General features: G+C 50.8%; 1 protein-coding gene across 1 annotated transcript; it reads left to right on the top strand.

The window, feature by feature from the left end:
• On the top strand, positions 1-27157 carry DMBT1 (deleted in malignant brain tumors 1). Its single transcript, XM_054831868.1, is given in 27 exon segments — positions 1-67; positions 4754-5070; positions 5593-5938; positions 6500-6811; positions 7349-7684; positions 8222-8557; positions 9119-9487; positions 9992-10308; positions 10831-11176; positions 11738-12049; positions 12611-12922; positions 13484-13795; positions 14357-14668; positions 15230-15541; positions 16103-16414; positions 16976-17296; positions 17846-18165; positions 18521-18530; positions 18722-19033; positions 19304-19351; positions 19595-19906; positions 20177-20224; positions 20468-20779; positions 23290-23462; positions 23853-24022; positions 26037-26308; positions 26985-27157. Coding segments are annotated over 27 exon segments (7089 nt in total).
• The last annotated feature ends 558 nt before the right edge of the window (positions 27158-27715 follow it).

Here is a 27715-nt window from a genome sequence, read left to right as displayed (position 1 = left end):
ATGGGTACAACCAAGAACTTGCTGTGGTTATTCCTCTTAAAAACAGCTCTCCTGGATGCCACCTCAGGTAAACCACTTAAAATCTTTAAAGAACATTCTTCCAAAAAAGGTAGGAGAAAGGGGATGTCTTACTTCTCTACATTGGTTCCATACATGTAACTTACATGCTAGTATAATCGACTTTGTGCAAAGATTACAAGTAAGACAGACTGCAATTAGATAGCATCATATTGTCTTATTAAAAATATGAACCAATTGATATCATGATTAACTATTATTCATGTTGAAGTAAATTTAGTGCAATGAAATTAATATTACTCTGTTTTGCAGTAGCATCTTGTAGCATAGTTTAAACCAAATTAAAAAAATACAAGTGTGAAAATACTACTGAAGGACTTTGTTTCTATAAATCTGTGGTTTTCAGTATGGAATTAAGAGGGAATATAGTTTCTTTGGCTGCAATGCATATTTGCATTAAAAGACTTCAAATTCAACCTTGCAGATGGACATGGAACGACCCAATACTTATTTAACTTTATGTAATTTAATGGCAGCACAATAGTAAGACACAGTTGCTATCCCATATAGTAACACGATGTCCCAGAGGTGTGCGTATCGCTTACAGTTGCGCCCTTCAGACTTTCATGTACGTGGAATAAAAATCTGGATACTGTAACAATCCAGTCTGCACATTTACACATGCAAATCAGAACAGGGTTGGGTTTTTTCAGAAATGAATATCTACTATCACTGAGGACTTTCTGATAGATTTACTATTCCCTGCAATCACCTCTTGAGTTGTATCATGCCTTCCAACCCCTCACTTCGCCTTGGCACAGTGACTTCCCTGATTTAATTCAGGCACAATCACTTGTAAGAGTAAGAGTAAGGCAAAAAAAAAAAAAAAAAAGCATAGCTATCACTCCTCCTTCAGAGAAGAGAACTGAAGTGTTATGCTCCTCCTAGGAATTTCTTCTCACTGTTCTTTGCAGCTATAAATAAGAAAACAACATCCATCATATCCTGGGGGTATGAGGGATCTAGAGTGTATTGCTTATTTTGCCCCCTGCTTTCGAAAAGACAGTAAAAAATGTTTGAATTATAAAAATAGAAAACAGAGAAACAAAAACTAAGCCAAGAAAATCAGAATAAGAGACATTTATATAAACAAAATAATAGAACAAAGAAGCCCAAAAAGTAACACCAAATGCAAGCCAGAGTTTGAAATTTTTGTAGGCAGCCTAACTCACATCCACAATGACTTAGAGTATTATTCGGATGAGGGATGATTTGAATAAACTATATGTTATATAAACATAACTCAAACCCATGGCTTATACATTACTTCTTAAAGAGAAGCACTTCAGTTGGGGAGGGTTGAAGGGAGCACTGGGGTTTTTAGTTTGTTTTAAATCAAGCTCTGCCATTTTGAAGAAGGCATGAACCATTACTCACTGAAAGTTACTCTGGCTTTCCAAAACATTTCCCCCAATACAAGCATATATATTTTAATCACGAAACCCAAGAGAGTTTACATGACCAAGCCTGGAAGTGAAGGAGGAGTTTATATAGTGATTGCTGTTTGCTGTTCATTTTACATTAACATCTGATATCTGTCTCACTGTATAAAGTAACTTTTTGAATGTGTGGGAATTACCAAGTATTTTGTGTGTGCTACTCAAAATAAAAAAGGCTTGAGAAATACACAGCACTTCTAAAATGCTGTATCAGACCATGGACCATGGCTAAGGATGTCACTATTTCATTTTTAAATGAAAATCATGAATATATTTTTCCTATTAGATATGAAATGAATGCCTTATGCAAGTTTTCTTTATACTTTTTTACATGGTTTTCTCTATGCATTTAAGTTTGCAGAAAAAAATAACAAATCACAGATAAATAACGTGTTCAACAACTAAAAATACTGTGGGTATTTCAAATTAGAAGTGCAGATTTAAAGGAAGTACCACAAATATTCTACAGTCACATCTTTCTCTATTTTGACTGTTTATTGTGATGACAGTAAGTCTGTGCAATGCTTGGTTTATTTAGCTCCCAGCACCTTCTGTCCATTATTGCTAACAAATACACACTAAGAATTACTACAGAAAATTAAAATATTAGTCAAAAATCCAAACTACTTGTTTAGTCTGACAGAGCATTTATCCAAACCTACATTTATGAAAAATCAGTTTGCTATATGGCAGATTTGCCCTCCGTTGCCTCTGTTTATGGTCTTAATTGAAAAGATAATTTTGATCCATTTCAGAGCTTGGCTGCTGCTCTTCCTTTACTTCACGTTTTGCTCCTGTGCCTTCGGGTGCACCTTTGGGAGGCTACCAAGCCCTTGTGGAACATGGCACCACTAGTTACTTCTCGTTTCCCATGACTTTACGCCACAGTTTTAGTATACAAGAGTGCATTTTGCTGTGGTGCTTGTATGGTGCTTTGTAAGATGTTCTCTCATGCAGATTGACCTTATGGTGCAGCACTGTCTTTTGAATATATTAGCTACATTCAATTGAGTTTGACAGAAGGGAGCTACCTTATACCTTAATCGTTTAAACATTTCACATAAACACTCTGCTTAGGTCTACCACAGAGGCTGGGGAAACCCTATCCTTGGAGCTTTTCAAGACTTCTTGTGGTTACACAAAGTTATGGCTGACCTGACCTAGCGCTGGAAACGGTCTTGCATTTATTTGACAAATTGCACAGCAAGGAGCAACATGTTTGTCATCAAAGCAAAGAGAAAGAAAAAAAAAAAAAGACAAAACAACAAAACCCACAAAAACCCATTTCTGACAATCAGGTCAACCATCACTTGTTCCTGTCTACATATTTATATATGTATTATATGTATTATGGGTTTAAGCTGAAGGAGGGTCGATTTAGATTAGATGTTACAAAGAAATTCTTCCCTGTTAGAGTGGTGAGGCACTGGAACAGGTTGCCCAGAGGAGCTGTGGATGCCCCATCCCTGGCAGTGTTTAAGACCAGGTTGGATGGGGATTTGGGCAACCTGGGCTAGTGGAGGGTGTCCCTGCCCATGGCAGGGGGTTGGAACTAGATGATCTTTAAGGTCCCTTCCAACCCAAACCATTCTATGATTCTATGATATATATTTTTTCAGAGCCAAATGAATTACCATCACACTTATGAATGCATACAATGCATAGGCTCTGTCCCTTGATTTTCATAACCCTAAGAGTGGTAAGACAGGGAAGCATGGCAAATATTAACAGCAAAGTTTTATTCTTAACAGATTAATAAAGAAGTTTTAAAAACTGATTATTAACGTGTCCTAGAGGAAAGGATGCCTCTATATCCTCAGTGGATGCATATCAGTGGGCAAAATATGTAACACATCCTTTTCTTAAAACTCATTTTTCAACAAATCTCCACCACACCCCTCTTGTCTGTATTGTCCACAGCTGTGAGTGTCAGTTTACTGCCAGACTAGTCACCATGTGGAATGAGTATGTCTCTTTAGAAACAAGTTCCTCACCACTGTTTTGTTTGTCATTTATAAAACTATTGCCTCAAGTGAAATTTATGGATCTGGGACAGGTAATCAACATATAGTTTTATGAAGCTGAAAGTTCCTCACTTCCTCCTTTCACTTCTTCCCTTTACAGTTTCAAATGTCGGGACACAAACTGTCACCATGCCAATGTCTCCAGGTGCATCTGCCTTTTTCATGTGTTCTGTCTATGTGTTACTTTTTGGATGTACTAGTTAATAGCCCAGCTCAGGGGTCTGAAGTTGCTCGGTGGCAGGTGGGACAGGTAGAAGCATGGTGCTGTGAACCACACAACCCAGGCCATGGCATGGGTCTGTGTGTCATGCCCTTGAGTGTATCGGACATGTGGCATAAAAACCTGGAGAGATCAAACCTCCAAGGTGGATTGCACTGCGTCCCAAAACATGCATGTCTCTAGGGAAAACATAATTGTCTGAATTTGTTTATCACTGGTGTTGTCAAATTTAGTCACCCTCTAAAAACACCGCTTTACAAGAATCATAGAATTATAAAATCATAGAATTATAAAATCACAAAATCATAGAATCACAGGTGGTTAGCTAGGAAGGGAATTTTAGGGGTCAACTAATAGAACTCCACCAATGAGAAGAGACATTTTGAAACAGAAGATGGCTCAAAGCCCAGCCAAGCCTGACCTTCCAAGTTTCAGGGGATCAGAAAATTAAAAAAAATCGGGAAAAAAAAAAAAGAAAAGCAGTTATCTCCCCGATGAGAAAATGTTATCAGTATGTGTTCACAGACTGTATTTTCATTGCTGCCACCATGCGAGACCACCCTGGATGAGATGAGACCCCCAAGCTCTCCATCGCCCACGTGGCAGGGTGGCACCAGCATTCCCAGTGCTGGCAGAAAACCCGGCCGTGCTCCTTCATCCACAAGGTCCTCACTTGCCTCTTTCTCTTCCTCCCCTAACAGATGCCACAAGCACGACCACAGCCAGCTTCACGCCATCCGTTCCTCCAGGTGGGTCTGAATCTGTCATGGTTTTCATGGCCACCGCTTTAGGCGGTGCCAGGTAGTGGCTGACCGGGTGGCGTTTGGTCTTCCCCATGGGAGAGCAGAGCCAGGGAAACGCACAGCCTAAGCAAGCCGAGGGTGACAGCCCTGGTGGCCTGCAACTCGTAGAGCGTTGCCAGTGCCCCGGCAAGGGAAGGTGCTTGCATGCTGGACAGTTTTCCCAAGTTGCCCTGTCTTCTCCTTTCCAAGGTGCCTCCCTGAGCCTGGTGAACGGCAGGAACCGGTGCGAGGGGCGCGTAGAGATTTACCACTATGGGGGCCGGGGCACCGTCTGTGATGACAGCTGGGACCTGAACGATGCCCAGGTCGTGTGCAGGCAGCTGGGATGCGGCTTTGCTGTTTCTGCACCATCAAGTGCCCACTTTGGACAGGGCTCTGGTGATATCTACCTGGACGATGTGCACTGCACAGGGAGTGAGTCCTCCCTCTTCCAGTGCAGCCACGGTGGCTGGGGTGTCCACAACTGTGCCCACAGTGAAGATGCCAGTGTGGTGTGCTCAGGTACCGTTGCTTTTCCTTCCTAAATACAGGCACGCTTTCAACCCGTGGCCCTTGGTGGCCACACTTAGGTATGCGTTGGAGATGTGTTCAAGGCTTGTGTTGTTCCCTGCTGCCACCATGCGAGACCACCCTGGATGAGATGAGACCCCCAAGCTCTCCATCGCCCACGTGGCAGGGTGGCACCAGCATTCCCAGTGCTGGCAGAAAACCCGGCCGTGCTCCTTCATCCACAAGGTCCTCACTTGCCTCTTTCTCTTCCTCCCCTAACAGATGCCACAAGCACGACCACAGCCAGCTTCACGCCATCCGTTCCTCCAGGTGGGTCTGAATCTGTCATGGTTTTCATGGCCACCGCTTTAGGCGGTGCCAGGTAGTGGCTGACCGGGTGGCGTTTGGTCTTCCCCATGGGAGAGCAGAGCCAGGGAAACGCACAGCCTAAGCAAGCCGAGGGTGACAGCCCTGGTGGCCTGCAACTCGTAGAGCGTTGCCAGTGCCCCGGCAAGGGAAGGTGCTTGCATGCTGGACAGTTTTCCCAAGTTGCCCTGTCTTCTCCTTTCCAAGGTGCCTCCCTGAGCCTGGTGAACGGCTCGAACCGGTGCGAGGGGCGCGTAGAGATTTACCACTATGGGGGCCGGGGCACCGTCTGTGATGACAGCTGGGACCTGAACGATGCCCAGGTCGTGTGCAGGCAGCTGGGATGCGGCTTTGCTGTTTCTGCACCATCAAGTGCCCACTTTGGACAGGGCTCTGGTGATATCTACCTGGACGACGTGCACTGCACAGGGAGTGAGTCCTCCCTCTTCCAGTGCAGCCACGGTGGCTGGGGTGTCCACAACTGTGCCCACAGTGAAGATGCCAGTGTGGTGTGCTCAGGTACCGTTGCTTTTCCTTCCTAAATACAGGCACGCTTTCAACCCGTGGCCCTTGGTGGCCACACTTAGGTATGCGTTGGAGATGTGTTCAAGGCTTGTGTTGTTCCCTGCTGCCACCATGCGAGACCACCCTGGATGAGATGAGACCCCCAAGCTCTCCATCGCCCACGTGGCAGGGTGGCACCAGCATTCCCAGTGCTGGCAGAAAACCCGGCCGTGCTCCTTCATCCACAAGGTCCTCACTTGCCTCTTTCTCTTCCTCCCCTAACAGATGCCACAAGCACGACCACAGCCAGCTTCACGCCATCCGTTCCTCCAGGTGGGTCTGAATCTGTCATGGTTTTCATGGCCACCGCTTTAGGCGGTGCCAGGTAGTGGCTGACCGGGTGGCGTTTGGTCTTCCCCATGGGAGAGCAGAGCCAGGGAAACGCACAGCCTAAGCAAGCCGAGGGTGACAGCCCTGGTGGCCTGCAACTCGTAGAGCGTTGCCAGTGCCCCGGCAAGGGAAGGTGCTTGCATGCTGGACAGTTTTCCCAAGTTGCCCTGTCTTCTCCTTTCCAAGGTGCCTCCCTGAGCCTGGTGAACGGCAGGAACCGGTGCGAGGGGCGCGTAGAGATTTACCACTATGGGGGCCGGGGCACCGTCTGTGATGACAGCTGGGACCTGAACGATGCCCAGGTCGTGTGCAGGCAGCTGGGATGCGGCTTTGCTGTTTCTGCACCATCAAGTGCCCACTTTGGACAGGGCTCTGGTGATATCTACCTGGACGATGTGCACTGCACAGGGAGTGAGTCCTCCCTCTTCCAGTGCAGCCACGGTGGCTGGGGTGTCCACAACTGTGCCCACAGTGAAGATGCCAGTGTGGTGTGCTCAGGTACCGTTGCTTTTCCTTCCTAAATACAGGCACGCTTTCAACCCGTGGCCCTTGGTGGCCACACTTAGGTATGCGTTGGAGATGTGTTCAAGGCTTGTGTTGTTCCCTGCTGCCACCATGCGAGACCACCCTGGATGAGATGAGACCCCCAAGCTCTCCATCGCCCACGTGGCAGGGTGGCACCAGCATTCCCAGTGCTGGCAGAAAACCCGGCCGTGCTCCTTCATCCACAAGGTCCTCACTTGCCTCTTTCTCTTCCTCCCCTAACAGATGCCACAAGCACGACCACAGCCAGCTTCACGCCATCCGTTCCTCCAGGTGGGTCTGAATCTGTCATGGTTTTCATGGCCACCGCTTTAGGCGGTGCCAGGTAGTGGCTGACCGGGTGGCGTTTGGTCTTCCCCATGGGAGAGCAGAGCCAGGGAAACGCACAGCCTAAGCAAGCCGAGGGTGACAGCCCTGGTGGCCTGCAACTCGTAGAGCGTTGCCAGTGCCCCGGCAAGGGAAGGTGCTTGCATGCTGGACAGTTTTCCCAAGTTGCCCTGTCTTCTCCTTTCCAAGGTGCCTCCCTGAGCCTGGTGAACGGCTCGAACCGGTGCGAGGGGCGCGTAGAGATTTACCACTATGGGGGCCGGGGCACCGTCTGTGATGACAGCTGGGACCTGAACGATGCCCAGGTCGTGTGCAGGCAGCTGGGATGCGGCTTTGCTGTTTCTGCACCATCAAGTGCCCACTTTGGACAGGGCTCTGGTGATATCTACCTGGACGACGTGCACTGCACAGGGAGTGAGTCCTCCCTCTTCCAGTGCAGCCACGGTGGCTGGGGTGTCCACAACTGTGCCCACAGTGAAGATGCCAGTGTGGTGTGCTCAGGTACCGTTGCTTTTCCTTCCTAAATACAGGCACGCTTTCAACCCGTGGCCCTTGGTGGCCACACTTAGGTATGCGTTGGAGATGTGTTCAAGGCTTGTGTTGTTCCCTGCTGCCACCATGCGAGACCACCCTGGATGAGATGAGACCCCCAAGCTCTCCATCGCCCACGTGGCAGGGTGGCACCAGCATTCCCAGTGCTGGCAGAAAACCCGGCCGTGTTCCTTCATCCACAAGGTCCTCACTTGCCTCTTTCTCTTCCTCCCCTAACAGATGCCACAAGCACGACCACAGCCAGCTTCACGCCATCCGTTCCTCCAGGTGGGTCTGAATCTGTCATGGTTTTCATGGCCACCGCTTTAGGCGGTGCCAGGTAGTGGCTGACCGGGTGGCGTTTGGTCTTCCCCATGGGAGAGCAGAGCCAGGGAAACGCACAGCCTAAGCAAGCCGAGGGTGACAGCCCTGGTGGCCTGCAACTCGTAGAGCGTTGCCAGTGCCCCGGCAAGGGAAGGTGCTTGCATGCTGGACAGTTTTCCCAAGTTGCCCTGTCTTCTCCTTTCCAAGGTGCCTCCCTGAGCCTGGTGAACGGCAGGAACCGGTGCGAGGGGCGCGTAGAGATTTACCACTATGGGGGCCGGGGCACCGTCTGTGATGACAGCTGGGACCTGAACGATGCCCAGGTCGTGTGCAGGCAGCTGGGATGCGGCTTTGCTGTTTCTGCACCATCAAGTGCCCACTTTGGACAGGGCTCTGGTGATATCTACCTGGACGATGTGCACTGCACAGGGAGTGAGTCCTCCCTCTTCCAGTGCAGCCACGGTGGCTGGGGTGTCCACAACTGTGCCCACAGTGAAGATGCCAGTGTGGTGTGCTCAGGTACCGTTGCTTTTCCTTCCTAAATACAGGCACGCTTTCAACCCGTGGCCCTTGGTGGCCACACTTAGGTATGCGTTGGAGATGTGTTCAAGGCTTGTGTTGTTCCCTGCTGCCACCATGCGAGACCACCCTGGATGAGATGAGACCCCCAAGCTCTCCATCGCCCACGTGGCAGGGTGGCACCAGCATTCCCAGTGCTGGCAGAAAACCCGGCCGTGTTCCTTCATCCACAAGGTCCTCACTTGCCTCTTTCTCTTCCTCCCCTAACAGATGCCACAAGCACGACCACAGCCAGCTTCACGCCATCCGTTCCTCCAGGTGGGTCTGAATCTGTCATGGTTTTCATGGCCACCGCTTTAGGCGGTGCCAGGTAGTGGCTGACCGGGTGGCGTTTGGTCTTCCCCATGGGAGAGCAGAGCCAGGGAAACGCACAGCCTAAGCAAGCCGAGGGTGACAGCCCTGGTGGCCTGCAACTCGTAGAGCGTTGCCAGTGCCCCGGCAAGGGAAGGTGCTTGCATGCTGGACAGTTTTCCCAAGTTGCCCTGTCTTCTCCTTTCCAAGGTGCCTCCCTGAGCCTGGTGAACGGCTCGAACCGGTGCGAGGGGCGCGTAGAGATTTACCACTATGGGGGCCGGGGCACCGTCTGTGATGACAGCTGGGACCTGAACGATGCCCAGGTCGTGTGCAGGCAGCTGGGATGCGGCTTTGCTGTTTCTGCACCATCAAGTGCCCACTTTGGACAGGGCTCTGGTGATATCTACCTGGACGATGTGCACTGCACAGGGAGTGAGTCCTCCCTCTTCCAGTGCAGCCACGGTGGCTGGGGTGTCCACAACTGTGCCCACAGTGAAGATGCCAGTGTGGTGTGCTCAGGTACCGTTGCTTTTCCTTCCTAAATACAGGCACGCTTTCAACCCGTGGCCCTTGGTGGCCACACTTAGGTATGCGTTGGAGATGTGTTCAAGGCTTGTGTTGTTCCCTGCTGCCACCATGCGAGACCACCCTGGATGAGATGAGACCCCCAAGCTCTCCATCGCCCACGTGGCAGGGTGGCACCAGCATTCCCAGTGCTGGCAGAAAACCCGGCCGTGCTCCTTCATCCACAAGGTCCTCACTTGCCTCTTTCTCTTCCTCCCCTAACAGATGCCACAAGCACGACCACAGCCAGCTTCACGCCATCCGTTCCTCCAGGTGGGTCTGAATCTGTCATGGTTTTCATGGCCACCGCTTTAGGCGGTGCCAGGTAGTGGCTGACCGGGTGGCGTTTGGTCTTCCCCATGGGAGAGCAGAGCCAGGGAAACGCACAGCCTAAGCAAGCCGAGGGTGACAGCCCTGGTGGCCTGCAACTCGTAGAGCGTTGCCAGTGCCCCGGCAAGGGAAGGTGCTTGCATGCTGGACAGTTTTCCCAAGTTGCCCTGTCTTCTCCTTTCCAAGGTGCCTCCCTGAGCCTGGTGAACGGCTCGAACCGGTGCGAGGGGCGCGTAGAGATTTACCACTATGGGGGCCGGGGCACCGTCTGTGATGACAGCTGGGACCTGAACGATGCCCAGGTCGTGTGCAGGCAGCTGGGATGCGGCTTTGCTGTTTCTGCACCATCAAGTGCCCACTTTGGACAGGGCTCTGGTGATATCTACCTGGACGATGTGCACTGCACAGGGAGTGAGTCCTCCCTCTTCCAGTGCAGCCACGGTGGCTGGGGTGTCCACAACTGTGCCCACAGTGAAGATGCCAGTGTGGTGTGCTCAGGTACCGTTGCTTTTCCTTCCTAAATACAGGCACGCTTTCAACCCGTGGCCCTTGGTGGCCACACTTAGGTATGCGTTGGAGATGTGTTCAAGGCTTGTGTTGTTCCCTGCTGCCACCATGCGAGACCACCCTGGATGAGATGAGACCCCCAAGCTCTCCATCGCCCACGTGGCAGGGTGGCACCAGCATTCCCAGTGCTGGCAGAAAACCCGGCCGTGCTCCTTCATCCACAAGGTCCTCACTTGCCTCTTTCTCTTCCTCCCCTAACAGATGCCACAAGCACGACCACAGCCAGCTTCACGCCATCCGTTCCTCCAGGTGGGTCTGAATCTGTCATGGTTTTCATGGCCACCGCTTTAGGCGGTGCCAGGTAGTGGCTGACCGGGTGGCGTTTGGTCTTCCCCATGGGAGAGCAGAGCCAGGGAAACGCACAGCCTAAGCAAGCCGAGGGTGACAGCCCTGGTGGCCTGCAACTCGTAGAGCGTTGCCAGTGCCCCGGCAAGGGAAGGTGCTTGCATGCTGGACAGTTTTCCCAAGTTGCCCTGTCTTCTCCTTTCCAAGGTGCCTCCCTGAGCCTGGTGAACGGCTCGAACCGGTGCGAGGGGCGCGTAGAGATTTACCACTATGGGGGCCGGGGCACCGTCTGTGATGACAGCTGGGACCTGAACGATGCCCAGGTCGTGTGCAGGCAGCTGGGATGCGGCTTTGCTGTTTCTGCACCATCAAGTGCCCACTTTGGACAGGGCTCTGGTGATATCTACCTGGACGATGTGCACTGCACAGGGAGTGAGTCCTCCCTCTTCCAGTGCAGCCACGGTGGCTGGGGTGTCCACAACTGTGCCCACAGTGAAGATGCCAGTGTGGTGTGCTCAGGTACCGTTGCTTTTCCTTCCTAAATACAGGCACGCTTTCAACCCGTGGCCCTTGGTGGCCACACTTAGGTATGCGTTGGAGATGTGTTCAAGGCTTGTGTTGTTCCCTGCTGCCACCATGCGAGACCACCCTGGATGAGATGAGACCCCCAAGCTCTCCATCGCCCACGTGGCAGGGTGGCACCAGCATTCCCAGTGCTGGCAGAAAACCCGGCCGTGCTCCTTCATCCACAAGGTCCTCACTTGCCTCTTTCTCTTCCTCCCCTAACAGATGCCACAAGCACGACCACAGCCAGCTTCACGCCATCCGTTCCTCCAGGTGGGTCTGAATCTGTCATGGTTTTCATGGCCACCGCTTTAGGCGGTGCCAGGTAGTGGCTGACCGGGTGGCGTTTGGTCTTCCCCATGGGAGAGCAGAGCCAGGGAAACGCACAGCCTAAGCAAGCCGAGGGTGACAGCCCTGGTGGCCTGCAACTCGTAGAGCGTTGCCAGTGCCCCGGCAAGGGAAGGTGCTTGCATGCTGGACAGTTTTCCCAAGTTGCCCTGTCTTCTCCTTTCCAAGGTGCCTCCCTGAGCCTGGTGAACGGCAGGAACCGGTGCGAGGGGCGCGTAGAGATTTACCACTATGGGGGCCGGGGCACCGTCTGTGATGACAGCTGGGACCTGAACGATGCCCAGGTCGTGTGCAGGCAGCTGGGATGCGGCTTTGCTGTTTCTGCACCATCAAGTGCCCACTTTGGACAGGGCTCTGGTGATATCTACCTGGACGATGTGCACTGCACAGGGAGTGAGTCCTCCCTCTTCCAGTGCAGCCACGGTGGCTGGGGTGTCCACAACTGTGCCCACAGTGAAGATGCCAGTGTGGTGTGCTCAGGTACCGTTGCTTTTCCTTCCTAAATACAGGCACGCTTTCAACCCGTGGCCCTTGGTGGCCACACTTAGGTATGCGTTGGAGATGTGTTCAAGGCTTGTGTTGTTCCCTGCTGCCACCATGCGAGACCACCCTGGATGAGATGAGACCCCCAAGCTCTCCATCGCCCACGTGGCAGGGTGGCACCAGCATTCCCAGTGCTGGCAGAAAACCCGGCCGTGCTCCTTCATCCACAAGGTCCTCACTTGCCTCTTTCTCTTCCTCCCCTAACAGATGCCACAAGCACGACCACAGCCAGCTTCACGCCATCCGTTCCTCCAGGTGGGTCTGAATCTGTCATGGTTTTCATGGCCACCGCTTTAGGCGGTGCCAGGTAGTGGCTGACCGGGTGGCGTTTGGTCTTCCCCATGGGAGAGCAGAGCCAGGGAAACGCACAGCCTAAGCAAGCCGAGGGTGACAGCCCTGGTGGCCTGCAACTCGTAGAGCGTTGCCAGTGCCCCGGCAAGGGAAGGTGCTTGCATGCTGGACAGTTTTCCCAAGTTGCCCTGTCTTCTCCTTTCCAAGGTGCCTCCCTGAGCCTGGTGAACGGCTCGAACCGGTGCGAGGGGCGCGTAGAGATTTACCACTATGGGGGCCGGGGCACCGTCTGTGATGACAGCTGGGACCTGAACGATGCCCAGGTCGTGTGCAGGCAGCTGGGATGCGGCTTTGCTGTTTCTGCACCATCAAGTGCCCACTTTGGACAGGGCTCTGGTGATATCTACCTGGACGACGTGCACTGCACAGGGAGTGAGTCCTCCCTCTTCCAGTGCAGCCACGGTGGCTGGGGTGTCCACAACTGTGCCCACAGTGAAGATGCCAGTGTGGTGTGCTCAGGTACCGTTGCTTTTCCTTCCTAAATACAGGCACGCTTTCAACCCGTGGCCCTTGGTGGCCACACTTAGGTATGCGTTGGAGATGTGTTCAAGGCTTGTGTTGTTCCCTGCTGCCACCATGCGAGACCACCCTGGATGAGATGAGACCCCCAAGCTCTCCATCGCCCACGTGGCAGGGTGGCACCAGCATTCCCAGTGCTGGCAGAAAACCCGGCCGTGTTCCTTCATCCACAAGGTCCTCACTTGCCTCTTTCTCTTCCTCCCCTAACAGATGCCACAAGCACGACCACAGCCAGCTTCACGCCATCCGTTCCTCCAGGTGGGTCTGAATCTGTCATGGTTTTCATGGCCACCGCTTTAGGCGGTGCCAGGTAGTGGCTGACCGGGTGGCGTTTGGTCTTCCCCATGGGAGAGCAGAGCCAGGGAAACGCACAGCCTAAGCAAGCCGAGGGTGACAGCCCTGGTGGCCTGCAACTCGTAGAGCGTTGCCAGTGCCCCGGCAAGGGAAGGTGCTTGCATGCTGGACAGTTTTCCCAAGTTGCCCTGTCTTCTCCTTTCCAAGGTGCCTCCCTGAGCCTGGTGAACGGCAGGAACCGGTGCGAGGGGCGCGTAGAGATTTACCACTATGGGGGCCGGGGCACCGTCTGTGATGACAGCTGGGACCTGAACGATGCCCAGGTCGTGTGCAGGCAGCTGGGATGCGGCTTTGCTGTTTCTGCACCATCAAGTGCCCACTTTGGACAGGGCTCTGGTGATATCTACCTGGACGATGTGCACTGCACAGGGAGTGAGTCCTCCCTCTTCCAGTGCAGCCACGGTGGCTGGGGTGTCCACAACTGTGCCCACAGTGAAGATGCCAGTGTGGTGTGCTCAGGTACCGTTGCTTTTCCTTCCTAAATACAGGCACGCTTTCAACCCGTGGCCCTTGGTGGCCACACTTAGGTATGCGTTGGAGATGTGTTCAAGGCTTGTGTTGTTCCCTGCTGCCACCATGCGAGACCACCCTGGATGAGATGAGACCCCCAAGCTCTCCATCGCCCACGTGGCAGGGTGGCACCAGCATTCCCAGTGCTGGCAGAAAACCCGGCCGTGCTCCTTCATCCACAAGGTCCTCACTTGCCTCTTTCTCTTCCTCCCCTAACAGATGCCACAAGCACGACCACAGCCAGCTTCACGCCATCCGTTCCTCCAGGTGGGTCTGAATCTGTCATGGTTTTCATGGCCACCGCTTTAGGCGGTGCCAGGTAGTGGCTGACCGGGTGGCGTTTGGTCTTCCCCATGGGAGAGCAGAGCCAGGGAAACGCACAGCCTAAGCAAGCCGAGGGTGACAGCCCTGGTGGCCTGCAACTCGTAGAGCGTTGCCAGTGCCCCGGCAAGGGAAGGTGCTTGCATGCTGGACAGTTTTCCCAAGTTGCCCTGTCTTCTCCTTTCCAAGGTGCCTCCCTGAGCCTGGTGAACGGCTCGAACCGGTGCGAGGGGCGCGTAGAGATTTACCACTATGGGGGCCGGGGCACCGTCTGTGATGACAGCTGGGACCTGAACGATGCCCAGGTCGTGTGCAGGCAGCTGGGATGCGGCTTTGCTGTTTCTGCACCATCAAGTGCCCACTTTGGACAGGGCTCTGGTGATATCTACCTGGACGATGTGCACTGCACAGGGAGTGAGTCCTCCCTCTTCCAGTGCAGCCACGGTGGCTGGGGTGTCCACAACTGTGCCCACAGTGAAGATGCCAGTGTGGTGTGCTCAGGTACCGTTGCTTTTCCTTCCTAAATACAGGCACGCTTTCAACCCGTGGCCCTTGGTGGCCACACTTAGGTATGCGTTGGAGATGTGTTCAAGGCTTGTGTTGTTCCCTGCTGCCACCATGCGAGACCACCCTGGATGAGATGAGACCCCCAAGCTCTCCATCGCCCACGTGGCAGGGTGGCACCAGCATTCCCAGTGCTGGCAGAAAACCCGGCCGTGCTCCTTCATCCACAAGGTCCTCACTTGCCTCTTTCTCTTCCTCCCCTAACAGATGCCACAAGCACGACCACAGCCAGCTTCACGCCATCCGTTCCTCCAGGTGGGTCTGAATCTGTCATGGTTTTCATGGCCACCGCTTTAGGCGGTGCCAGGTAGTGGCTGACCGGGTGGCGTTTGGTCTTCCCCATGGGAGAGCAGAGCCAGGGAAACGCACAGCCTAAGCAAGCCGAGGGTGACAGCCCTGGTGGCCTGCAACTCGTAGAGCGTTGCCAGTGCCCCGGCAAGGGAAGGTGCTTGCATGCTGGACAGTTTTCCCAAGTTGCCCTGTCTTCTCCTTTCCAAGGTGCCTCCCTGAGCCTGGTGAACGGCTCGAACCGGTGCGAGGGGCGCGTAGAGATTTACCACTATGGGGGCCGGGGCACCGTCTGTGATGACAGCTGGGACCTGAACGATGCCCAGGTCGTGTGCAGGCAGCTGGGATGCGGCTTTGCTGTTTCTGCACCATCAAGTGCCCACTTTGGACAGGGCTCTGGTGATATCTACCTGGACGATGTGCACTGCACAGGGAGTGAGTCCTCCCTCTTCCAGTGCAGCCACGGTGGCTGGGGTGTCCACAACTGTGCCCACAGTGAAGATGCCAGTGTGGTGTGCTCAGGTACCGTTGCTTTTCCTTCCTAAATACAGGCACGCTTTCAACCCGTGGCCCTTGGTGGCCACACTTAGGTATGCGTTGGAGATGTGTTCAAGGCTTGTGTTGTTCCCTGCTGCCACCATGCGAGACCACCCTGGATGAGATGAGACCCCCAAGCTCTCCATCGCCCACGTGGCAGGGTGGCACCAGCATTCCCAGTGCTGGCAGAAAACCCGGCCGTGCTCCTTCATCCACAAGGTCCTCACTTGCCTCTTTCTCTTCCTCCCCTAACAGATGCCACAAGCACGACCACAGCCAGCTTCACGCCATCCGTTCCTCCAGGTGGGTCTGAATCTGTCATGGTTTTCATGGCCACCGCTTTAGGCGGTGCCAGGTAGTGGCTGACCGGGTGGCGTTTGGTCTTCCCCATGGGAGAGCAGAGCCAGGGAAACGCACAGCCTAAGCAAGCCGAGGGTGACAGCCCTGGTGGCCTGCAACTCGTAGAGCGTTGCCAGTGCCCCGGCAAGGGAAGGTGCTTGCATGCTGGACAGTTTTCCCAAGTTGCCCTGTCTTCTCCTTTCCAAGGTGCCTCCCTGAGCCTGGTGAACGGCTCGAACCGGTGCGAGGGGCGCGTAGAGATTTACCACTATGGGGGCCGGGGCACCGTCTGTGATGACAGCTGGGACCTGAACGATGCCCAGGTCGTGTGCAGGCAGCTGGGATGCGGCTTTGCTGTTTCTGCACCATCAAGTGCCCACTTTGGACAGGGCTCTGGTGATATCTACCTGGACGATGTGCACTGCACAGGGAGTGAGTCCTCCCTCTTCCAGTGCAGCCACGGTGGCTGGGGTGTCCACAACTGTGCCCACAGTGAAGATGCCAGTGTGGTGTGCTCAGGTACCGTTGCTTTTCCTTCCTAAATACAGGCACGCTTTCAACCCGTGGCCCTTGGTGGCCACACTTAGGTATGCGTTGGAGATGTGTTCAAGGCTTGTGTTGTTCCCTGCTGCCACCATGCGAGACCACCCTGGATGAGATGAGACCCCCAAGCTCTCCATCGCCCACGTGGCAGGGTGGCACCAGCATTCCCAGTGCTGGCAGAAAACCCGGCCGTGCTCCTTCATCCACAAGGTCCTCACTTGCCTCTTTCTCTTCCTCCCCTAACAGATGCCACAAGCACGACCACAGCCAGCTTCACGCCATCCGTTCCTCCAGGTGGGTCTGAATCTGTCATGGTTTTCATGGCCACCGCTTTAGGCGGTGCCAGGTAGTGGCTGACCGGGTGGCGTTTGGTCTTCCCCATGGGAGAGCAGAGCCAGGGAAACGCACAGCCTAAGCAAGCCGAGGGTGACAGCCCTGGTGGCCTGCAACTCGTAGAGCGTTGCCAGTGCCCCGGCAAGGGAAGGTGCTTGCATGCTGGACAGTTTTCCCAAGTTGCCCTGTCTTCTCCTTTCCAAGGTGCCTCCCTGAGCCTGGTGAACGGCTCGAACCGGTGCGAGGGGCGCGTAGAGATTTACCACTATGGGGGCCGGGGCACCGTCTGTGATGACAGCTGGGACCTGAACGATGCCCAGGTCGTGTGCAGGCAGCTGGGATGCGGCTTTGCTGTTTCTGCACCATCAAGTGCCCACTTTGGACAGGGCTCTGGTGATATCTACCTGGACGATGTGCACTGCACAGGGAGTGAGTCCTCCCTCTTCCAGTGCAGCCACGGTGGCTGGGGTGTCCACAACTGTGCCCACAGTGAAGATGCCAGTGTGGTGTGCTCAGGTACCGTTGCTTTTCCTTCCTAAATACAGGCACGCTTTCAACCCGTGGCCCTTGGTGGCCACACTTAGGTATGCGTTGGAGATGTGTTCAAGGCTTGTGTTGTTCCCTGCTGCCACCATGCGAGACCACCCTGGATGAGATGAGACCCCCAAGCTCTCCATCGCCCACGTGGCAGGGTGGCACCAGCATTCCCAGTGCTGGCAGAAAACCCGGCCGTGCTCCTTCATCCACAAGGTCCTCACTTGCCTCTTTCTCTTCCTCCCCTAACAGATGCCACAAGCACGACCACAGCCAGCTTCACGCCATCCGTTCCTCCAGGTGGGTCTGAATCTGTCATGGTTTTCATGGCCACCGCTTTAGGCGGTGCCAGGTAGTGGCTGACCGGGTGGCGTTTGGTCTTCCCCATGGGAGAGCAGAGCCAGGGAAACGCACAGCCTAAGCAAGCCGAGGGTGACAGCCCTGGTGGCCTGCAACTCGTAGAGCGTTGCCAGTGCCCCGGCAAGGGAAGGTGCTTGCATGCTGGACAGTTTTCCCAAGTTGCCCTGTCTTCTCCTTTCCAAGGTGCCTCCCTGAGCCTGGTGAACGGCTCGAACCGGTGCGAGGGGCGCGTAGAGATTTACCACTATGGGGGCCGGGGCACCGTCTGTGATGACAGCTGGGACCTGAACGATGCCCAGGTCGTGTGCAGGCAGCTGGGATGCGGCTTTGCTGTTTCTGCACCATCAAGTGCCCACTTTGGACAGGGCTCTGGTGATATCTACCTGGACGATGTGCACTGCACAGGGAGTGAGTCCTCCCTCTTCCAGTGCAGCCACGGTGGCTGGGGTGTCCACAACTGTGCCCACAGTGAAGATGCCAGTGTGGTGTGCTCAGGTACCGTTGCTTTTCCTTCCTAAATACAGGCACGCTTTCAACCCGTGGCCCTTGGTGGCCACACTTAGGTATGCGTTGGAGATGTGTTCAAGGCTTGTGTTGTTCCCTGCTGCCACCATGCGAGACCACCCTGGATGAGATGAGACCCCCAAGCTCTCCATCGCCCACGTGGCAGGGTGGCACCAGCATTCCCAGTGCTGGCAGAAAACCCGGCCGTGCTCCTTCATCCACAAGGTCCTCACTTGCCTCTTTCTCTTCCTCCCCTAACAGATGCCACAAGCACGACCACAGCCAGCTTCACGCCATCCGTTCCTCCAGGTGGGTCTGAATCTGTCATGGTTTTCATGGCCACCGCTTTAGGCGGTGCCAGGTAGTGGCTGACCGGGTGGCGTTTGGTCTTCCCCATGGGAGAGCAGAGCCAGGGAAACGCACAGCCTAAGCAAGCCGAGGGTGACAGCCCTGGTGGCCTGCAACTCGTAGAGCGTTGCCAGTGCCCCGGCAAGGGAAGGTGCTTGCATGCTGGACAGTTTTCCCAAGTTGCCCTGTCTTCTCCTTTCCAAGGTGCCTCCCTGAGCCTGGTGAACGGCAGGAACCGGTGCGAGGGGCGCGTAGAGATTTACCACTATGGGGGCCGGGGCACCGTCTGTGATGACAGCTGGGACCTGAACGATGCCCAGGTCGTGTGCAGGCAGCTGGGATGCGGCTTTGCTGTTTCTGCACCATCAAGTGCCCACTTTGGACAGGGCTCTGGTGATATCTACCTGGACGATGTGCACTGCACAGGGAGTGAGTCCTCCCTCTTCCAGTGCAGCCACGGTGGCTGGGGTGTCCACAACTGTGCCCACAGTGAAGATGCCAGTGTGGTGTGCTCAGGTACCGTTGCTTTTCCTTCCTAAATACAGGCACGCTTTCAACCCGTGGCCCTTGGTGGCCACACTTAGGTATGCGTTGGAGATGTGTTCAAGGCTTGTGTTGTTCCCTGCTGCCACCATGCGAGACCACCCTGGATGAGATGAGACCCCCAAGCTCTCCATCGCCCACGTGGCAGGGTGGCACCAGCATTCCCAGTGCTGGCAGAAAACCCGGCCGTGCTCCTTCATCCACAAGGTCCTCACTTGCCTCTTTCTCTTCCTCCCCTAACAGATGCCACAAGCACGACCACAGCCAGCTTCACGCCATCCGTTCCTCCAGGTGGGTCTGAATCTGTCATGGTTTTCATGGCCACCGCTTTAGGCGGTGCCAGGTAGTGGCTGACCGGGTGGCGTTTGGTCTTCCCCATGGGAGAGCAGAGCCAGGGAAACGCACAGCCTAAGCAAGCCGAGGGTGACAGCCCTGGTGGCCTGCAACTCGTAGAGCGTTGCCAGTGCCCCGGCAAGGGAAGGTGCTTGCATGCTGGACAGTTTTCCCAAGTTGCCCTGTCTTCTCCTTTCCAAGGTGCCTCCCTGAGCCTGGTGAACGGCAGGAACCGGTGCGAGGGGCGCGTAGAGATTTACCACTATGGGGGCCGGGGCACCGTCTGTGATGACAGCTGGGACCTGAACGATGCCCAGGTCGTGTGCAGGCAGCTGGGATGCGGCTTTGCTGTTTCTGCACCATCAAGTGCCCACTTTGGACAGGGCTCTGGTGATATCTACCTGGACGATGTGCACTGCACAGGGAGTGAGTCCTCCCTCTTCCAGTGCAGCCACGGTGGCTGGGGTGTCCACAACTGTGCCCACAGTGAAGATGCCAGTGTGGTGTGCTCAGGTACCGTTGCTTTTCCTTCCTAAATACAGGCACGCTTTCAACCCGTGGCCCTTGGTGGCCACACTTAGGTATGCGTTGGAGATGTGTTCAAGGCTTGTGTTGTTCCCTGCTGCCACCATGCGAGACCACCCTGGATGAGATGAGACCCCCAAGCTCTCCATCGCCCACGTGGCAGGGTGGCACCAGCATTCCCAGTGCTGGCAGAAAACCCGGCCGTGCTCCTTCATCCACAAGGTCCTCACTTGCCTCTTTCTCTTCCTCCCCTAACAGATGCCACAAGCACGACCACAGCCAGCTTCACGCCATCCGTTCCTCCAGGTGGGTCTGAATCTGTCATGGTTTTCATGGCCACCGCTTTAGGCGGTGCCAGGTAGTGGCTGACCGGGTGGCGTTTGGTCTTCCCCATGGGAGAGCAGAGCCAGGGAAACGCACAGCCTAAGCAAGCCGAGGGTGACAGCCCTGGTGGCCTGCAACTCGTAGAGCGTTGCCAGTGCCCCGGCAAGGGAAGGTGCTTGCATGCTGGACAGTTTTCCCAAGTTGCCCTGTCTTCTCCTTTCCAAGGTGCCTCCCTGAGCCTGGTGAACGGCTCGAACCGGTGCGAGGGGCGCGTAGAGATTTACCACTATGGGGGCCGGGGCACCGTCTGTGATGACAGCTGGGACCTGAACGATGCCCAGGTCGTGTGCAGGCAGCTGGGATGCGGCTTTGCTGTTTCTGCACCATCAAGTGCCCACTTTGGACAGGGCTCTGGTGATATCTACCTGGACGATGTGCACTGCACAGGGAGTGAGTCCTCCCTCTTCCAGTGCAGCCACGGTGGCTGGGGTGTCCACAACTGTGCCCACAGTGAAGATGCCAGTGTGGTGTGCTCAGGTACCGTTGCTTTTCCTTCCTAAATACAGGCACGCTTTCAACCCGTGGCCCTTGGTGGCCACACTTAGGTATGCGTTGGAGATGTGTTCAAGGCTTGTGTTGTTCCCTGCTGCCACCATGCGAGACCACCCTGGATGAGATGAGACCCCCAAGCTCTCCATCGCCCACGTGGCAGGGTGGCACCAGCATTCCCAGTGCTGGCAGAAAACCCGGCCGTGCTCCTTCATCCACAAGGTCCTCACTTGCCTCTTTCTCTTCCTCCCCTAACAGATGCCACGACCACTGTTCCCACTCCACCATCGACTACTCTAGGTGGGTCTCGTCTTTTAATGTTTTGAATGCATTAGTTTGCAGGTGTATTTAGTAGTATTTTATAAGTTGTTTTTTTATTATTTGCACATTGTATTACTTTTGCAAAAAATCGTTATTGGTACTGGCTCTTTAAATCCTACATACTGTTTCCCTATGTCTGTCTGATTTTGTTGCTGGGGCTGGATTTCAGACTGTATAGATTTTTTGAAAATCTTCTCTCTCCTCTCCTCTCCTCTCCTCTCCTCTCCTCTCCTCTCCTTCTTTATTTGGGCCATCACCTGTTTCTTTCTCTCATAGATATATATGCCTTAAGCCTACCACATGCAAAAACATTGAGAGAGTCAGATTTCTCTGAAGAGGTCATCACACTTGTAGCCTGAGTGAGAAGAGCACAACTGTTTGTTTTCTCTCAATTTTAGGCTGATGTTCCTATTGTTTGGATACATAAAATGTATTTTCAACTAATCAGAAGCAAGTCTAAATGAATCACATATATAAGGGTTTTTTTGGGTTGTTTGTTTTTTTTTTCCAGCTAGAAAATATATTTGTGGTGGCTTACTTTTTAATTCCTCCGGAACACTTCAGAGTCCTTCTTATCCTTTGAATTATCCAGATAATGCAGATTGTTTGTGGCAAATACAAGTAATGAATAATTTCCGCATTATGCTCACATTTGGAAGCATTCAGTAAGTAAACCACTTCCTGCTTGGGCAATAAGTGGGTCCCAAATCTCAACTACAACCACAGTTCCCAAGCACATTTCCCATGCTTATAAGTGAATTATAAATATTACATGGGAATTGTTTGAGTGCATTATCTTATTTTATTGTTTGTTCAGCACTTAAACCCCAAAGTTTTCCAAATGCATTTTACTGTATATTCATGTTTCTTCCTCAGGTTGCAAGGTGGATGCCAGAATGACTATATTGAAATCTATGACGGGCCACCCAATACTTCTCCTCTGCTTGGAAGAATTTGTTCTAGTTCTGATCTCACATACACATCATCCTCAAACTTTATGACTGTCAGATTTCACAGTGACTCCAGATATTCCAACAGAGGGTTTCATGCTGAGTATCAGTCCTTTCCAGCAGACCAGAACACCAGTAATTTTCCATTCTGTTTCTAATGTTTTCTTTGCTCGGAAGATTTTATACCCTGATTTTTTTTTTTTTTTTTTGCTAAATAAGTATTTGTTAATGTTATTGAAAAACTTGTACATAGATGACATTCCTACTTGAATTTCATAACTGGTTATTGACCAATCACTTTCATACAATAGTTACTTTTTCATTTTAAAAATCCTTCAAGTATCAAATCAATTGCCTTTAGACATTTTCTAAGATGGCCAGTCTAAATTAATCTTTCTTCTTCTCACCTCATTATTCATATATTTTTATACCTTTGTGGACAGATCTTCATAGAATCATAGAAATACTGTTTAGAAAGCACCTTCGGAGACTTCCTAGTCCAACTATTCAATGCAGAGCTATTGCCAATACCAGATCAAGTCCATAATGAATTTGTCTAGCTGAGTCTCTAGAAATGTTCTAAGGATGAAATCTTCAAAGCCACGATTTCTCTGGGTGACCTGTTCCAGTATTGTCCTGCAGTCCCAGTGAGAAAGTTTATTCTAATGCACACTCACAACCTTCCCAGGCACAAACAATGGCCATCACGTTTTGTTCTGTTGTCTTTATAACTGCCTGCTGCATGTTGCCAGTAGGTCCCTGTCATCAGATGTCTCTCTCTCTACCAAAGGCCAAACGCTCCTTGGGATCATTGCTTTTCATGTCATGGACTCAGTGAACCATCATGAAGATGGTTTCAGGTTCCCCTCCCACCCAAGTAGTGTTTCTGCAAGCCACTGTGTACATTTAGCCCTACACCTTCCACAACAGCCTTTGGTTTTCCTATTCAGGAAAACCTTCCATTTCTTAGCATTTTTGTGTGAGTGGTGATACAGGCTCAAAGTCTCAGCAAAAACCTATTGTAAACTACATATTTTTGTCAGGAGACTAACTAAAGGTCAACTGAAGTTTGTTAGAGAGTATTGCTTATTCATGTCTAAGGTGTAAAAATAAGTGGTTGGGCTTATGAATATTCTCCCCTAAATGGTAGTAGCTATTGCATTTTTTGTAACATGCAAGCATTATCAAGTACCTAAAATCACTAATAATTCATCTTTTCTTCCCTAGCCCTTGTGTGCTTGCCAACCTACATGCGCGCAGCTGTAGACAGACACTATCTCCAATCACAGGGCTACTCGGTATCAAACATCAGCTTGTCTGACTCTCATTGTAGACCAACAATTACATCGACTGAGGTTATATTCAACATTCCATACAATGGCTGTGGTACACGTAGACAGGTTGGTGTCAAAATATTTTGGAGAACTCTCCAAGACTGGGAAACTTAATAGGAATTGGGAAAATTGTCATGAATCGCAAAGGGTGTTGTAGCCCACAGGTATTAAAACACGGAAAAGAAACGTGTTTCTGGAGTCTAAGGTTTTTTAAACACTCCTACTTATCCTTCCCAAGTTTTAAGTAATTCCTGTATCTGTTTCAGTGATGTTCTAGAAAAAGAAGTATGAGAGAGAGAGTTAAAAGTGAACTGTCCCACCCAAGATGCTTGAAACTTTTGAGTATGACATGTTCTTTCTGACAATACTAGGACCTGACACATACTGAAGTTTATAGTACAGGTTGTGAACATGACTACATGTGATAACTTTGTACTTATCTAACATGTCAAATAGGGCAACAATGAAACGATCATCTACTCCAATGTGATAAAAGTGCCTGCTCCTGGTTACATCATCAAGAGGCAAAAGGACCTTCACTTGTACATCAACTGCAAAATGCTCCAGAACACCTGGGTGCAAGTAATGTACATTGCTGATGACATCATTAATGTCAGTGAAATCCAGTACGGCAGATATGATGTGAACTTGACATTCTACAATTCCTCATCTTTCCTGTGGCCAGTGCATGACTTTCCATACTATGTTGACCTGAATCAGAATTTGTTCCTTCAAGCTTCCCTTTACAGCTCTGACCCAAATCTGGTAGTGTTTGTGGACACATGCGTGGCATCACCTGATCCTAGCAATTTTAGAACACTGGCCTATGAATTGATCAGAAGTGGGTAAGAAATTTCTAAAGAAGTATTTTAAAAGCATCTATCTATGCATAGTTCTGAAAGCTTCACTTATGAAAGTGGTGATTTAGGGCCAGTGTACATTTGTTGCAATTCTCAACACAAATACATTTCTAAGAAAGACTTTTTGTCAAAGCCTGAATAAAACATAATATAACAAAGAAATGCCATCCAGAAGTTGCAGTCAAGCCCTGAGATTTCACTCGAGGAGACAGTGTAGAAACAGAGGTCTGAATTTGTTTCTGAAATAGATACATAAAATGTAAGGATGTCAATGACTTTACGTTTCCATACCTCAGTATTAGAGTTTTACAGCATCGTAACTAGAACACAAAACAGTTCAAAAAGTAGAGAAATTCCTCAGCCTTTTCTTACTATTCTAAAAATCTAAAACATTTTGCTTAATTTGATAGAAAATGTGCCTTTTGATTTGAAATGGAAAAGTTGTGGACTCATAAAGAATGCAAAACCGACAGGGAGCTAGGAGCATAAAAGTGTGTCTCTCAGTGTCCCTTTTTGTCCCAGGAACGAAAGGCTCATGCTAGTTTATTTCCCTTCTGTGCTTGGTGGGATTTTAATTTCTCTGCCTCCTGGGAGGGTGTTCACACCAGTAACCTTTGTGGTGGAGTAACCTACTACTAAGCTGGAAGTCGGTCTTGCGACAGGCTAATGAAGTGACACAGTGCCTCCTGCCTGCTGGGTGAGCATCCTCCCTTTTGCACTTCATGTGACTATTAGGAAGGTTTTCCTCTTATGGAGGGCTTCTTTTTATCTTGTCCCTAAAAATACATATTCATCAAGCAGAATGTCTAGCTTTGTGAGCAGGACACTCACCAGGGAGATAGGACAAACAGATTCTCATCACTTTCCAGTTGATTTTTATCTACGTGACAAGGAACTGTGTCAAAAGCAAATGTATTTACTGAATCCCAAATCAATAATATTCATTTTTAAATGTCAGGTGTGTTGGGATATAACTGCAGGATAAAATAAACTAAGAATGAGATGACTTAAAATCCTAGGGAAATGAGTACAACGGAATTTTTTTGACACACAAAGATAACTAATGACAATTTTGAAATATTCTAGGGTAACAGTTGTGAGTGGATTATTTGATCTTTTTGCACGGTGGTTAAATTAAACCAGAATGACTAGCATCTAAGTTAGGTACCTTTTAAGGCTAGTTAATTGTCAGGAAGGAAAACTCATTGACAGGAAAGTTAATCTAGCAACTTGCTCTGTGAAACATCTGGAGATCTCTGTCAGGTGTCAAGATTCCTCAAGCAAGGTACTCTACAAACATCAAAGGATTAAAGAGCATGTTTATTTCCCAAAAAAAGATGTGTATTAGAGCTAGTTTTGTCATTCCAGAGTAGAAAATGGCCCTTTCTCTTTCTGCAATAATCTTGAGGATCCTCTTTGCAAACAGGTAATCCTGTTTGCAAATGCAAAACAGGTCCTCACCTGTACCTGAAATGCAGAAACCAGTAGAACCACTAGTTATTTTTCAGTTATTCGTGTTTACGTGAACTTTGCTGAGCGATGAAATTTCTGTGCTGTACATGTTATTGTGGTAGAAATCACTGTAACTATTACTCATTTTTGTCTCTTATTTTCTCTCCTTGCTAAAAATACTCTTTTTTTTTTTTTTTTTTAATCCTTTAGAGTTCTTTTATACCCTTACCTTCTGGTTTTATATTTGAACTTTAAACACATTGCACAGAGATAGCGTAATAGTGTTTCTATTTGCAATAGCTAATCTGTTCACTTTCTATCTTTCCAGGTGTGTTAAGGATCCCACCTACTCTTCTTACTCTTCACCATACAGTGGTGTTGCTCGGTTTTCATTTAATGCTTTTTCGTTTGTTAATCGACACCCGTCAGTTTACCTGCAGTGTGAGCTGGTGGTGTGCAGGTACAATGACTACTCTTCCCGCTGCTATCAAGGCTGTGTTAGTAGGTTCAAGAGGAATACAGGCTCTTCCCAGGGAAAAGTGAATGTTGTTATTGGACCTGTTCAGCTTCGGGAAGCTCACGCTCAGAACAGGAACGTTGGTAAGTTTAAATAACTTAAATTACATGAGGCTCTGTATATTACTGTACATTTGCGTGTCAGTTCAGACATGAAATCCAGCTCTGAAATATACCCTTGCTGATTTATTCACAACTCTGCTATAATTCTTATGGGGGATTATTATTATTATTTTACTTTTTATAAAATTGTTTTATAAGGTTTACAAGCTATTTTCTCTCTATCATAGTTTAGATCCCTTATTTGTTCTGCCACATGTCAAATGGCAATTGATTCAGTTCTGTGGGAAGAGGGATGAGATGTAACTTGTCTCCCTGCAGGATTTATGTTATTTTTTCAGTGCTGTCTGTGCCTGATTGGCATGTCTCTTATTTATTAGCAACCAATCTGTAGGTCCCCTTGGAAATGTTGTTTCCCAGTGTCCTGTAGCTGCTGTTCCCACTATCAGAAAACAAAAATCTTACGGTCTTAGAGTGTAATCATTACAAACTCTTAGTTGCTTTTTAATTTCTTGCCATAATCTTTACTTGTTTGGCATGGCCACCAAATCATTCGTGAAACAATGTGCAATAAAGCAATTTGGTTTCCGATCAGATCTAGATTGCAGCATTTTAATTCCAGTTCTCTTTGCCTTATTACCTTTGAGATTAACTGGCTCAGGAAAACAAACGTAAGCCTCTGTTTCTCTTTCGTGCACAGAGCTGGGCTCTGACATCCGGGCGAAAGAGGAGTCTCAGAGCTCAGCGCCGGCTGCCAGCTCCCATGTTCCTCTGGCTGTGACCGCTGTGGTGATGGTAGCTGCTGTTCTCACTGTGGGAGGATTTCTTCTGAAGCGTAAACTGCAGGAACCCATCCCGTACCAGATAATGTGAGAGGCAACCCAAGACCTGCAGGTGGAATGATATTTTCACCAGCCATCTGCTTCATTGTTTGGTTTTGCAATCTGTGCAAAGGGTGGCTTGTACTTGACTATTCCACCATCCAGATCCTGTTTGAGGAATGCACTGCATCAAGATAACACCTAGCGTTACCATGAACAGAACATATAAAAACCTGGCTTTAAAATCCTCAAGTTCAAATACACCTGAGGTCTAAAAGAAGGTTGATTCTTCCATCCCAGCACCCAAATAAGCTACCATCTTCAATGCTGGACATTTCAGAGCATCTCACTTGAGCTCCTGGTTGAGTGTCTCTCTGAGAAGATTTGAGAAAGAGGAAATGACTTCTTTTGCTACTGCTGATATGCAGTGTGTAGCACCATGACGCACTCTGGAAAGTAGGCCAAGAGAAATATTTCTTTACAGTAAAAATATCTCAATAATGAGCCATAAGCAAAAATGCACAGGGCCTGCACATAAGGAATTGTTCCAGTACAGTGTTCCATATTTTGGGGGGTATGGTTCTTCACAATCACATTTCTCTGAGAAAAT

Source organism: Grus americana, chromosome 7 (assembly GCF_028858705.1).
Source record: "Grus americana isolate bGruAme1 chromosome 7, bGruAme1.mat, whole genome shotgun sequence".
Classification (NCBI taxonomy): domain Eukaryota; kingdom Metazoa; phylum Chordata; class Aves; order Gruiformes; family Gruidae; genus Grus; species Grus americana.
This window is presented reverse-complemented; position numbering and strand designations above follow the sequence as displayed.